The 13,462-nt window shown below is 51.1% G+C and overlaps 4 protein-coding genes across 4 annotated transcripts, besides 1 other annotated feature; 2 read left to right on the plus strand and 2 right to left on the minus strand.

Annotated features, from left to right (window-relative positions):
* Positions 1-13,462: part of a sequence feature (contig 1.124 531..55685(-1)) that runs on past both edges of the window.
* Positions 99-731, minus strand: ANIA_07253 (uncharacterized protein; the record flags this gene model as incomplete). The annotated part of the gene is made up of 1 exon (XM_675430.1): positions 99-731. The coding sequence occupies one exon, from the start codon at positions 729-731 to the stop codon at positions 99-101; it is 633 nt and encodes a 210-aa protein (XP_680522.1).
* Positions 3,392-5,231, plus strand: ANIA_07252 (adaptor protein STE50; the record flags this gene model as incomplete). The annotated part of the gene is made up of 3 exons (XM_675429.2): positions 3,392-3,656; positions 3,715-3,876; positions 3,925-5,231. The coding sequence occupies 3 exons, from the start codon at positions 3,392-3,394 to the stop codon at positions 4,980-4,982; spliced, it is 1,485 nt and encodes a 494-aa protein (XP_680521.1). The 3' UTR covers positions 4,983-5,231.
* Positions 7,436-9,236, plus strand: ANIA_07251 (uncharacterized protein; the record flags this gene model as incomplete). Its single annotated transcript, XM_675428.1, has 2 exons — positions 7,436-7,914; positions 7,970-9,236. The coding sequence occupies 2 exons, from the start codon at positions 7,436-7,438 to the stop codon at positions 9,234-9,236; spliced, it is 1,746 nt and encodes a 581-aa protein (XP_680520.1).
* Positions 9,689-12,992, minus strand: ANIA_07250 (protein nha1; the record flags this gene model as incomplete). The annotated part of the gene is made up of 1 exon (XM_675427.2): positions 9,689-12,992. The coding sequence occupies one exon, from the start codon at positions 12,990-12,992 to the stop codon at positions 9,840-9,842; it is 3,153 nt and encodes a 1,050-aa protein (XP_680519.1). The 3' UTR covers positions 9,689-9,839.

Consider the following 13,462-nt stretch of genomic DNA (forward strand, 5'->3'; position numbering starts at 1 on the left):
GCCACTCTTTAACACCAAAAATCCCAACTCTTAACGCCCGAAGCAAGAAGTCCCGCGAAAAACCCATATAGAATACCCCAAAAGCATGTCTAATGAACTCATCTTATCTGCTTCCCCTGTTTCGCCTTCTTGTCCCCCTTCTTGGTCGGGCTTGTATCACCATTAACCACCTTCTCTCCCTGTCGTTTCGTCGCAGTCTCTCCAACCACATCAACAGCATTATTACTAACCGTCCCAGTAGCACTACTGCTATCTCCGGCTCCATCCCCTTCATCTTCCAGTATAACGACCTCTCTTAATATATCCTTGATTGCTCGAACCCCTTGCTCAACGACCACGCTCGGAATCCGCAAATCCGCATTTTCAATGGAGTACGCACTGTTGCTTTCAACTCCGTCCACATCCCCGTTATGATTGTGTGTATGGTTTGCGCGAGAGCCGGTGTTATTATCGGAGTTGGAATCGACAAGGAACGGGTGCGAGCGGCCCTGCGCCGAAGCGACGACTGCTTCAACGACGTCGTCGAATCGCTCACATCGGTTCGCGCGGAGAAGCTCAGTACTCAATCGCCGGATTTTCTCGGTCCAGCCGAGCCGTTGGAGTGTTGAGAGCAGGTTTGTGTGCAGGTCTTCGAGGGCGTGTGTTGAGGCCAGGTGCGCGAGGAGGTCGGATTCGAGGTCAGCTGGAGATGGCTGCGCGGTGTGGCTGGAATTGGTCGGGGAAGAAGGCATGGTCGGAAGTGTCTGTGCTTTTTCGATTCAGGGTATTTGGCGTTCACGGTTGTGATTTGAAAAGTTTCTGGATAGATGGGGTCTTGGAGTTGGAGTCGGTGTCCGTAGTGCAGTGGCTACTCGGCGTCCGCGCCGGCTTGATCTGTTCAGACGGATTTCTCGGAGGTCATGGGTATTCTGAAGGAAACTGGTATGTACGCGACTTGTTTGACGGAACGTATGGATCAAAATAGCCGCGTGGGGTATAGTTCGAAAATTGTAAGGTAGTATAGGCAAAGTTCCAGAGGTCGGCGGAGAAAATGAATGCGCCAGCGGAGGACTTGATCTGAGCCGAGCCGAGCGGCAAGGTTGCGATTACAGTGGCAATGCTGTATTATCCAACTGTCCGCTGTCTCCTTAACTGATTGGGTTCATGAGAAGTGGTAAGAATTGAAAGGCTGAGGCTGGGACAGAGGCTGAAAGAAACAGAAGCGATGCAACTCCGATCCGGGTGTAATTCGGAAGAAAGATACTACTCAACCCTTTGAACCGAGCGACGATGGCTCAGAGATGGTACTATAGGACAATGCTTGCCCATCCAGAACATTTACTAATTACTTTATGTTGGATGAACAGGAAGTTGTATAAGCATAGTTCAATGGATCGTGTTCACGAAGCTCGACCAGAGTGTCCGCAAATATATAGTTCTGACGGCAGAGCGCCATGACTGCCAGGGTAGCTATTTGGTCTGTTTTATGGTATATCACAGTAACTCAGAACATGTTACTCGATCTTCGTACAATTGACGCACATTACATTTCACAATCTCTCGTCTGGAAGTAGTAGAACGTTGATAAGGCTGCAGCGATCGGTCAACCTTCTAAGCGCCCTCTTAAAAATGTGGACCCGAGCGCAAGGCATAAGGCCAGTTGTGATATTTATAGCAGCCTTCGGCGCTTGGAGTTAAGACTCGGCTCTTGCTAACCGATCTTCAAGGCCAGGATCCATGATAGAAACAAGGCTAGATCCCAAGCGAGTTGTCTTGCCGCATGGCCCACAGAACAGGAGTGGGTAGTTATGCATGCGGAGACGGGGTGATATACGTGTGCAGGGGCGCATTGGCTTCGGACGATGCGGCGCCTGCTGTACTTTGTATACAAGGAGACCGAGGTTGTGAACTGGGACTTCTGGAGAAACAGTGTAGTATACCCATGATGAGCGTGGCCCCAGACCCGCATAACGTTCGATTGTCTTGCCATTAAGTGATGGGCAGGCTAGCTGATAGTCTGATACGTATTGGTGTGCAGGGCAGCCATCAAGGTAGTCGGTCAAGGGGGAATCAGATGTGGCTGACGCAGATTGTCGACCTCGACTCCCATGTCCTGCTAAAAAGGAATGGCAAAGCTCGGAGAGACAGAATATTGTGGCTTATGCCGCGTACAATATAACGTTGACTTGTTGGAGCCGGAGCTATCCAGTGCAACGGGCGACGGCGGAGGATTCGAACCCCTAAATGGCCAAAAAAGTAAAGGGTCCGGCACTATTGGTTTTTGACAGACTTGACCCAGGTCATCTTGGGTCAATCGCGAATATTATTGATCCGGAGAAGAGGGTCCATCCATCCATCATCCGATATTGTTTTTGTAGAGAGTCGACGCCCGAAACTAGTAGCAATGCGTGCGCAATAGTCGTCCTCGAGTTGACCATCCAGAGGCGGTAACGACTGTTAGTCGCCAGGAACATCCCCTATTCTCTTCTTCGTGAGGATTCTGTCGAAGAATTTGCATATCGATTATCAATTTCATAGATTGAATGATCCACCCAATGCTCCGGACGCACTCTCGGACAAGGCAATGGCCCTAGAAGGCTGGCTTGGCTGGGTGCGGTTGAATGCAAGGATAAGTGCTGAAGCCTGAGTTTCGCTGGTTAAGGAGTCATCGGTAGGATCCGACGCTCCATATTGTTATCCTTGGATTTGAAGATAAAGGACAAGCTATCCTTTGCAGAGTGCATCAAAATAGAGCACCTTTTTGTTGTCCTCCAGCTGGAGCGTCTAGACTTGCATCACGTGCGGCTATCCTGATCCTGGAGCGCGGTCTTCACTCCAAGCAGATCAGCTTATTACTTCCTCGATTCGCCATCACTCTGGGACCAGCCATTAAACCAGACTATCCATCGCTATATCTCTCCCTCACTCCACTCACTCCTTGTGCCTATGCTCTGGACGGGCGTTTTCCCGCCTTTTGTCCAGTCCGCTCCCAATCAAGACATCTGTGCCTGAGCTTCCCCGCCTTCGCACTCATCACCGTGGTCGCTGCTAGCGCTAACGATCAATCACAATTTTCTCCTGCTTGTTTTCTCAGGCATCTACGTTTTTCTTGATTCTGGGTTATTGGCGGATTCTCTGCTAGCTCCCTCTTTGTTCTGGCGCCCTCGCCCTCTCGAGTCGCCGATCTTCTTGTTCTAGCCGCCAGCCATCCCATGTGGCACACCCGCTTGGCCGATTCTCGCACACTCTTTAGCTTTCGGGTTCGACAGTGAATGACACGATTACGACACTCTTACGATCTTGAAGTTCTTCATATTCACTCGCCGCCGCTCTCTATATTGCACCGGTTCCAACCGAGCGACGTCTACTACACCTCTCTCGTTTTCGTGGGCGTCGTCAGCTCGCTCTCGTCATGTCCCTCCATACCTCCTACCACGCGGATTCAGACGCCGATGATGAGTACGAACGCAGCGTCATTACCTCCCCGCATCTAGCAACGGATTCAGAAGGCTCTGCATCGGAGTCAGAGTTCCCGTCAGCAGAGCCTACTCCGACCTTTGCCCATAATGAAGATAATTCCAAGATCCCGGACACCATAATCACCGAATGGACTGCCGAGGAATGCGCGAGCTTTGTTGCCTCCTTGGGCCTGCGCCAATACTGTCAGGCGTTTATAGGTTAGTTAGGCCGCAGGATCCTGCGTAGAATAGGGCGCCACTAACTTCGCGTGTGCAGAGAACGGTATTGTTGGAGAGGCGCTTATCGCGTTGAGACACGATGAGCTGAAAGAAATGGGCATTGCCAGTGTGGGGCACCGGTTGACCATACTCAAGAGTGTCTACGAGATGAAAGTAAAGCAGGATATTCCGCTCGATGCCGACCACTACATTCCCCTTTGTAAGTTTTGTTCTACCGTTAGCTATGACTTTAGCTAATGTCGCAAAGCTGCCGATCAAAGCATGAACGAAAGCGCAACGCAGGAAGATATAGCTCGCCTGATTCAATCCATCAGACTCCGGGACGAGAAAATCATGACTGTGGAAACAGAGCTACGGCGTGTGTTGGAGGACTACCGACGACTGAGGGAGGAGCTCCTGCCCGTCTTCAAAATGGCAAAGGACAAATCCCAACCGCTGCCTCCCCCGACAGCCGTGTCTTCGTCGGACGGCTATTATGACGATAGACTCTCAGGGTCAACCCTCACAGGCCAACAGTCTGGCATTACCATCCTCGACCGATCCGGCTCTATCTTGTCCCGAAACCTGTCTAAACGAGTTCATGGAGGCACTACTCCCAAAAACAACTCTCCAACCCACATTCCTCCTTCTATCCACGAGAACCGGGCGTACAATGATGGCACCAACCTTGACCCATCAGCCGCTGCTGTCGCCGCATCCTCACACCTCAGCACTATGAATGGAAAGTCACAACTATCACCCAATTTACCGTCGCCGACATCTCCCAGTAATCACTACGGCGCACCGCAGACCCTAGCGTCTCGTGCCTACACACAGCCAGGCTCTGCCCGCAATCCCCACGACCACTATGACGACAATCCCCAATCTCAGTCCCGCTCAGACCGTTTGAACACCACTTCTTCATCAGCCACGCGTTCGGAGATTCCTTCGCGATCTGAGTCTAGAGCGGGGGGTGAGACTCCAAGCGTGGAAATTTTCAAATCCTTTCGTGTCTCCGTCGATGATCCATGCTACAAGGTCCTCCCGGCCGCTCTTAAGAAGTATAACATCAACGGCGATTGGAAGCAGTACGCTCTTTACATTGTGTATGGCGATCAGGAACGTTGTCTCGGGCTAGAAGAACGGCCGCTTATTCTCTTTAAGCAGCTAGAAAAGGAAGGGCGAAAGCCGATGTTTATGCTGCGGAAACAACAACAGGCGCCTGAAAGTACCACTGCATATCCACCCAGCGGGGGCTCAGCGCCGAACAGTGCTGGCTTTGAGCCGCGACAAGCGCAGATCAACCTTCCCGGCGGAGTTTTATAAAGGCATGCGACTTGGATGAAGCGACTTCTTTTTTTTTTCTTGAGATACCCCTCCATTCGAGGCCATTTCGACCCCCTTCTTCACTTCGACATTCTTCCGATTCTCCGTATTTAGCTTTCAAGACCGTTTAATTCGAATTTGCGCGGGTGCCTGGCGTTGGGATTGGATAGGGAAAATAATGAAACAAACCATTAGCGTAGCTGTTATTTTAGATCCTTACGATTTCAAAGACTTTTCTTGAGCAGCTGGAACCATCGCAGGGGCATATGCGGATTGTATTTTGAATTAGACGTAGTAGTGGAGCTCCATCAAGGCCAGCGACGTAGCTGCTCAGGTGGGCACACTGCCCTCTCGGCGAGATCTGCAGACTGCGGCCTCAGGATTCACCCCGATCGTAAGCATTAGTATACCTTAATCTGGCGTCTCTACTAATTACTCTGCATGTACTGAGATAATATGGAGAGGTACTTGGACAGCCCGGTGCAAATTGGTGACTAACGAGACTCGATAGCTAAATTGGGCGCAGCCTCGAAGCCTATTTTTCCCTCACTGTCGCTCTTTCACACCCAGCTCTGAACGGTCTATATTGACAATAAAACGACTGTGTGGACAATGAGCGAATACGACGTAGTGAGATCAGGGACGAGCATATAGTCTTATTGACGACAACGAGCCTGCGCTACGAGGAATACATGGTCTGTTGGATTTGTGCACTTCCACTGAAGATGGCTGCGGCGAATGATGGAGATACACGAGAACTCACCAGTCAAGCTAAACCAAACAATCCTGATGCCTATACTCTCGCGAGGATCGAAAAGCCCTATGTCGAGCGAAGAATAGCGCATCGCGTCGCTGTCCAGCTTTCGATCCATCGTTTAGGTTTCTCGTTGGCATTTGTGGTGGAATTTTGTATAGGGACCGATATCAGATTTGGGGACGTTGTGGTCGGTGTTGAGTCAGTGGCAAGACCCACGGAGGTGTTATCCCGTATGACCTAGGAAAAGCTACCAGCGACGGCAAGTTCGAGCGTTTGGCCATGTTGAGCAGCCTTCGCAGGTCGTCAATGGCTGTGTTCAAGCTCCAGGGTAACCATCAGAGGGGAAGCTTGGTCCCAACCTTTTCGTGGATAATATTGGGAAGTACCCGAGATTGCGCGAACTTTTCACAAGCCATGATTGCTTTACCCGGTTACGTGAAAGATCACGCGAATGGGTCGAGCAAGTCTGCTTTTCTCGAGTCGATGGCTTTATGGAAATTGTATTTCTTTAGCTGTTTGGATTCCACCTACGGAGTCCTATGACTTGCTTGTGTAAACAGCAGAAATGACGCTGCGGTATGTCCCAGAGGATTACAGCCAACCCGCTGAGCATAAGACGCGTCTCACGAAGACAAGAATAAAACTCTGTACGAAAAGCTGGCGCCCTTCTGAACGGTTTCCATTTTAACATGGCCCAAGAGGCAGTTGTTCCACTAGGTTCGAAGCTAGGGAAAGGGCTGGAACCCTTATAAGAGGACCATATCACTTTCAGTAACCAGTCCGCGATTGTCTTCTGCTGCCTCATTTTCCATACGGACATTGCAGCAAGTCGCAATTCGTTTCACAGTACTTGACAGGTTGGCTCAGTTCAACCCTATATTCATCTGACAGGAGTGTCGTGCAAGCAGTTTCCATGAGACGACTATAAAAATGAGTATGCTAAAGCATACATGCCGATATTCACCTAGGGCTGTATTAGCATAAGAACAGACTCGAGAGGGAAATAAGAAGCCCGGTACTTCAAGCCTCCACATTCCGGGGGTCGAGGGATTTGTCCAACCTAGGTTGTTATGCCCATCGACTCGATCTAAACTGGCCTGCTTATGGAAACCAAGCCAGACCCTCACCTTCGTTTCACACATATCAAGTAATGGTGGGAAAAGGCAACAGAAGCTAATGGACCATGGACCAGAGCTTGAGTCCGCAATCTTAGGTGGTATGATTCGATATGTCCATACTCCTGCGTTGATCGCTGCGATGTGCCTTTGTGAACAAAGAGGACTTATTAGGTAGCCTGATAATTATGCATTGGAGGCGCATTAGGGCTGACTTTATTGATTGGTGCATTTCCCGATCTGGATAATGGACTTCGAATGTGATAATGTCGTCATGAAAACCTGCTGGTATCCGTTCAATGCCAGCAATTTTGATCAGGCATTTTGTCTGCGCTCTGGGTATATCACCCGTCCATCCCAACCTTCACAACCTAGGTTTGGGGTTGTCTACTAGCTACCACTTCTCTCGCTACCCACCAAGGCTCTTTTTCTCTAGCAGGATGTCAGCAGGATCTCTTCCAGTAATCATAATCGGCGCCGGCCCAGTCGGAATGATTCTTTCTTACGCGCTCTCCCGCCTGCAAGTCCCAACTCTCGTAATTGAGGAAAACCCGCCCGACAAAACAACCAAATACCCAAAAATGGACCTGACGAACTCAAGGAGCATGGAGCTGCTGCGCACACTGGGGCTTGTGAATGCGTGCCGAGCGATTCCTGGATCTATTGCTGAAGATGTAAGCTTTGAATGTGTGTTCGTGACCTCGTTGCATCCTGAAAATGGGAGAGAACTTGGACGATGGAGTGTCCCTTGCGTTGCGGAGCAGACAAGCGAAAGCAAGGGCACGAATGATGGCTCTTTCCCTGCTGAGCCCGGACAGCGATGCTCCCAGATATTGGTTGAGAAATGGATGAGGGGGTTAGTGCTGGATTGTAAGAATGTTGAGTTTCGTGGAAATTGGAGGTATGTTGGGCATGCCGAGGAGGAAGATAGAGTCAGAGTGAGGGCCGTGGATCTCCATGGCAATGAGCATACATTCGTTGGACGGTTTCTTGTGGGCTGTGACGGTAGAAAGAGCGCTGTGAGAAAGGCCGCCGGGATTGAGATGATAGGTGCGAAAGTGTAAGTTCTCCCCCTGCACTTGTATCATGTCTGATACCAATATCATGATGCTTAGCCCTGCTCACTTCCACCTTGTGCACTTCCGCTCGAGAGCCCTTTCGTCAATTCTTGATAGGAGCAAGTCCCGTTTCTGGCACGCTTTTCCGGCCGGCTCAGGGTTCCTAATTGACCAAGACGGCAAGGATACATTCACAGCTCACTGCCCGCTCACAGAATATGAAGCCAGAGTCTCGAGCGCGGATGACCGGGTCTTTCCATCAAACCTCGATCCCAAGACCACCATCTGGCGTGTTCTAGGCGGCTACGGAGTTACCGGAGAGTGCTGGGAACTACCGATCGACGAGATTCTAGTCGACAGCATATGGCAGCCCAGCCTAAGAATCGCAGCTGCGTACTCCACCCCCTCTTTCCTCGTCTTCTTAGCAGGAGACTCTGCCCACCTTTCTCCTCCCCACGGTGGTTACGGGTTGAACAGCGGAATCGTCGACGCCGTCAGTCTTGCATGGCGACTTGCTGCCGTAATAAAGGGGTACGGCGGGAGCTATTTACTTAGTTCATATAGTCTTGAAAGGAGGCCCATGATGATGCGTGCCTTGTGCCGCTCATATCGGCATCTCTTGGAACATGTCAAGCTGGGGAGTTTGTATGAGGAATTCGGTGATGTTATTGAGGCGGAGGGCGACGAAGGTGAGAATGTCAGGATGTACCTGGGACGGTGGATTGCAGAGTCTGGCCCAGATATCTTGGACAGAGGCGTTGAGTTGGATCTGAGGTATGAGGGCAGTCCATGCATCTGGACTGAGCCTCAGTCAGAGGGAGAGGAGGACGACGCCTGGGACGTGCATCGGTATAGACCAAGCACAAGGCCGGGCCGTCGAGCACCGCATGTTTTTCTCAAGGACGGGAAGACGAGTACTTATGATTTCTTGGGGACCGAGTGGACGCTGATGCAATTTATCACTCATGAGTCAGAATCGGAAACCAGCAAGGCAGAGACATTACTACGCACGGCGAAACAACGAGGTTTCCCTCTCCAGCATGTTCTTCTGTGCGGAGAGGAACAAGTGAGGAGGATCTGGCGAAGAGATCTTGTCCTCGTTCGACCGGATACTCATGTTGCGTGGCGGGGGAAGGGAAGACTAGCGGTGGCAGAAGCTGAGATGGTGCTGGACGTCGTCCTGGGGAAGAGCGTGAGGCCAGAGTATACTCCCCCTACGAATACAGAGGAGACGTTGTTTCTGAAGACGGTGGACCAACTGGTGAGCATGGGAAAGAGCACTGGAGAGCGTGCCGGACCGAGAGACGTGAAGGCGAGGCTTTAATGCGGTGTATGTATAGTATCAATGGATTGCCAAATTCAGTATCGATACCATCCAAATGGTTACTGATAAATTTAAATTACGGCACTACAAGGCTAGCTATATATAATTTACCTACACTCAGCTACAGTAGATTTCTGACATAGATCGACCGATTCCTTTCGACTACTTCCAAGAGACTGGTGTATCGCTACTCTCCAGGTTATCGACCATATGTTGGTCCGTCAAGTCAAAGCCAGTTTAACACAGGCCCAGATGGTCTTTTGATGACCCCCCTAGGAAGGCATTCTTCCCCTTCCAGGAGCGAGATGGACTTCCTCTCACCCGGAACCCGACAGTCTTATTCTTACTGCACCATCAATGTTAGCTGATCAACACGGCAGCGGGTATTTTTACTCGGTGTCTTATCAATAACGTGATTATAAGGAACCTAGCTTATGTGGAGCAAAAAAGTCGAAACGTTCGTATGATTAGCAATGATAAGTATCTATAGACAGTAACTTGTCAGTGTCTAGAATATGTACTGATGCAATAGCACCCACGTTGGAAACTAAACAGATATTTTAAAAGAGAATACACCCTGCTCTTGTTGCAGTTAATTTTGGACTACTCGCGCCCTTTTTCGCCGCCCCACGATATCCTCGACCTGCTGCGGCGCGAGTGCATCCGCGACGAACCCAGGCCGTTGCCCTCACGGTCGTAAGTGCTGCCCGCTTCAAGGTTCGTCCCGTCTGCGAATGAGATTTTTCCAGGACCTTTCCGGTTGTTGTGGTCGTCCTCACCCTCACTAACAGCATCCGAATCCACATCGTCTTCTGAGTCCGAGTACTCACCAAGGGCGGCAAGACGACGTCGACGTTCCGCAGGTGTTTCACCGGTGTCGTCCAGGTCGAGCGCTTGTTGCGGAAGCGCGAGGCCAGCGGCTTCGCGGAGCTTGGATGGCGGCACTCGTTCGGTGCCGTCGTCATCCGAATCTCGCCGCGAACGAGGGCTCCGTTCGCGGGACGATGTCCCTGGGCTGAGATCTTTACGTCGCTCATCGGCGGCGGTTCCCGTAGCAGTTCCTGCGGCAATACGTGCCAATGTTTCGGCGACGTTGGGGCCAGGTCCTTCTTCAGAGTCTGGCTCGTCATCGCTGCCACTGCTTACAGATTCCAGGTCATCATGAGGCGCTCCGGTCTGATGCGCAGACCCAGCGGCCGACGCACGTCGTTCTCGTTTGTCCGCCTGCTGAGCGTCGTCGCGAGCAGCATCTTTGACACGTTTAGGAGCATCGGAATCTTCAACAATGCTTTGCCGGGCTTTTGGCCCGAGATTCCTGATCTGGTCGGCAAATTCTTGCTTCGTCATTCTCCGACCCTTGTGACTAATGCCATGTTTGCCAACAGTCTCATCGTTAGCAAGGGTGAATCGGAGCCCATCATCAGCAAGCCATTCGTTTTCATGCGTCTTTTTCCCGGCCTGAGACGGTTCGCCTTCTTCTTCCTTGCCGAACCACGTTCCCATGCGGACCAAACCACGTCGGACGGGGGCGTTGCCTTTGGCTTCGGATTTGTCCACAGACGGGATGGAGTATTTCTTAATGACTTCTCCATCCTCATCCTCAACAATGATCGTATTACCAAACTGATAAGCGTGAGCAGATCGACCCTTGCCCTTGGGCGCTTTCGGACCAGCTTCTTCGGCTGACTTCTTCTCGGTCTTCGCATCCTTCTGCTCCTGGTTCTCAGATCGCTGTTTACCAAATCCGAGCCACTGTCCGAATCGCCGACGTTTTGCCTTATCACCGATACTCTTCTCAAGCCGTTCGCCCGCCGTTGGCTGCTCCTCAGAACTTCCTGGCTTGGTTTCATCAGGAGGTTGCTGAAATTCCAAGTTCAACTTGGATCGTTCTGCTTGGACATGCCGCTTTTGTTCCTCAGCAGACATGTGGCCGACATGCTCCGTCTTCAGTACGTTTCCATCTTTGTCTTCATAGATAAGATCATGACCCTCGACATAAACGTTGACAATAGCATCACGCCATGTGGCAGGTGGAGGCGAAGGTGTCGTGGACTCGGTGTCCCCGACTGTCTTTTCAGCATCTTCAGACTCCACTTCGGATGGTCGTTGAGGCGCAATGGCCGATTGGCTGATAGGTCCACCTGCTCCGTCAGCCTTTCTGCGGCGTCTACGACCTCTGCGGGTTGATACTCTGCCAGTCGGGGAACCACTATCGTCTTCCTGTACCCGGCGCAGGAAATTACCTGGGAGACCGATTGGAGGTAAAGTTCCGGGCGGGTACTCAGGCTCATTTGGTGACGATCCTTCTGAATCATCGGCTTTGCGGAAGGACATTGACCCTTTAGCTAAAGACTGGACACGCGGGAGACGGTTCATCCAAGACGGTCCTTCTTCATTCGCCTGGGTGTAGGACAGAGTAATTGATAGTGTGTTGATGCGTTTCCCTAAGGTGAAGACCGCAATGGACGAACCGTGAACAAGGATGGATGCGACAACCATGAAGGTAGTCAACGGCCAGATAATCTGCACCACATAATAATTGTGCGTATGAGGCTTGGGGAGGTCGTCCGACACCACGGGTTGTGTAGAGCCCGTTTCAAGTTCAGCTCTAGCCAAGATGCAGGCGAAAATGGCACCGACCCCAATAGGACCAAAATGTCCGGCGAATAAAGCTTCACGCCATGTTTTCACATCCGGAATAATAGGCTTCAAGAGTAACATGATAGGGATGCGGCGGAAGAAGATGACTAAAATTGCAATGACAACAAGCCTCCAGGCATCCAGGCCAAGATCGGCGTTGTTGTAATCCGCCCACGGAAGAATAGCTCCAAGGTACACGAAATAAGCCAAGTTGAGCAGCAGATCGATGACATTGGAGACATGCGACTCTTCCGTCTTCTCCGTGAACCAACCGTCGTTGCTGAATCCCACGCCAGCGGCAAAGCCAATCAGCAAGTCGTCCATGCCGAGAAGACTTCCAGAGCCAGCGCAGAAGAGCGCGAGCACAAAGTAGAAGACGAGAAAGCTCTCGCGGTCAATCAGCTGTTTACGTTCGGCAAATCTGATCGCGTGGCGAGCCGCATAGCCGATCGTAAAACCGAAGATCGCTCCGAACACACACTCGTACAGAATGGTGACACAAAACCAGTGAAGCGAGACAGCGTTCGCATCCGGGCGGTAATGCAAAATGTAGTAGGACAGGTAGATGAAAGGAAACGCCATGCCATCGTTGCAGCCTGACTCGGCGGATAGCAGGTCTCGCAAATGCCTGGGAACACGCTTGGCAAATTTACCCTTACCGACAACGGAAGAGGCAAGGACAGGATCGGTGGCTGTAACGCACGCGGCGCACACCAAAGCCTCAAGCCAGGTGAGCGGCTTGATCAACGACCATATAAAAAGACTGGTGATCAACCAGCCCCAAGTCATGACCGGCAGAAGCAGTAACGTGACTGACTTCCAATGCCGTTCCATATACGCCTTTGGCAGCTCGACGCCTACCGCAAAACATTGTACAACGAGCACAATGCGGGAGCATTCAAGCGTGATTTTGTCAACATTTCCCCATTCAATTGGGTTGAACAGATTCGCAGCATGGGGACCGAAGATGATTCCACAGATGGTAGCCACAGTAGCCTCGCCAATGTACAACTTCTCCTTGACGAAGAGAGAGCAAAGCATGAACAGGCCCGTGAAACCTCCTAGGATCATGTACGCCAGGTGGGGCTTATCGATATCGAGATGATCCCACGCCATGACGAAAGCAAGTTATAGCGACTCCAAAAGTAATCAGATTATCCGCGATTTCAGCTTATCGTGAAGTTTTCCTTGCTCTAGTCGTAACCCAGAGCCCATGTGAAGCGCTAGTCAAACCATCACAATCGAATAAGAAACGCTGCAAGCACTAGCACCGAGGTGGACATGCCCTGTCGCGAGAGATCCGGATCCGATGGATTTGATGCGGTCGCGAAGAGATGCTAGAGGAAAAGAAGAATTAGCAAGGCGAAGCCACTTATAAGGGAATGTCAGGGCGGAGGGGCGATCGACTAGTGAGCGGAGCAAACTGCAACGGAACTTACCCTTCTTTGTAAATTGTAGATAAGGTGAGTTAATGTGTATGCACTTAGTGGATAGAGCCAGCTCTCTGGGGGGTTTAACGAGTGACGTATAAAACTGGAGTAAACCAAGACGACAAGTGAAGTCAAGACAGATTAAGAGGAGTCAAG

Source organism: Aspergillus nidulans, chromosome IV, assembly GCF_000011425.1.
Source record: "Aspergillus nidulans FGSC A4 chromosome IV".
NCBI classification, from domain to species: Eukaryota; Fungi; Ascomycota; class Eurotiomycetes; order Eurotiales; family Aspergillaceae; genus Aspergillus; species Aspergillus nidulans.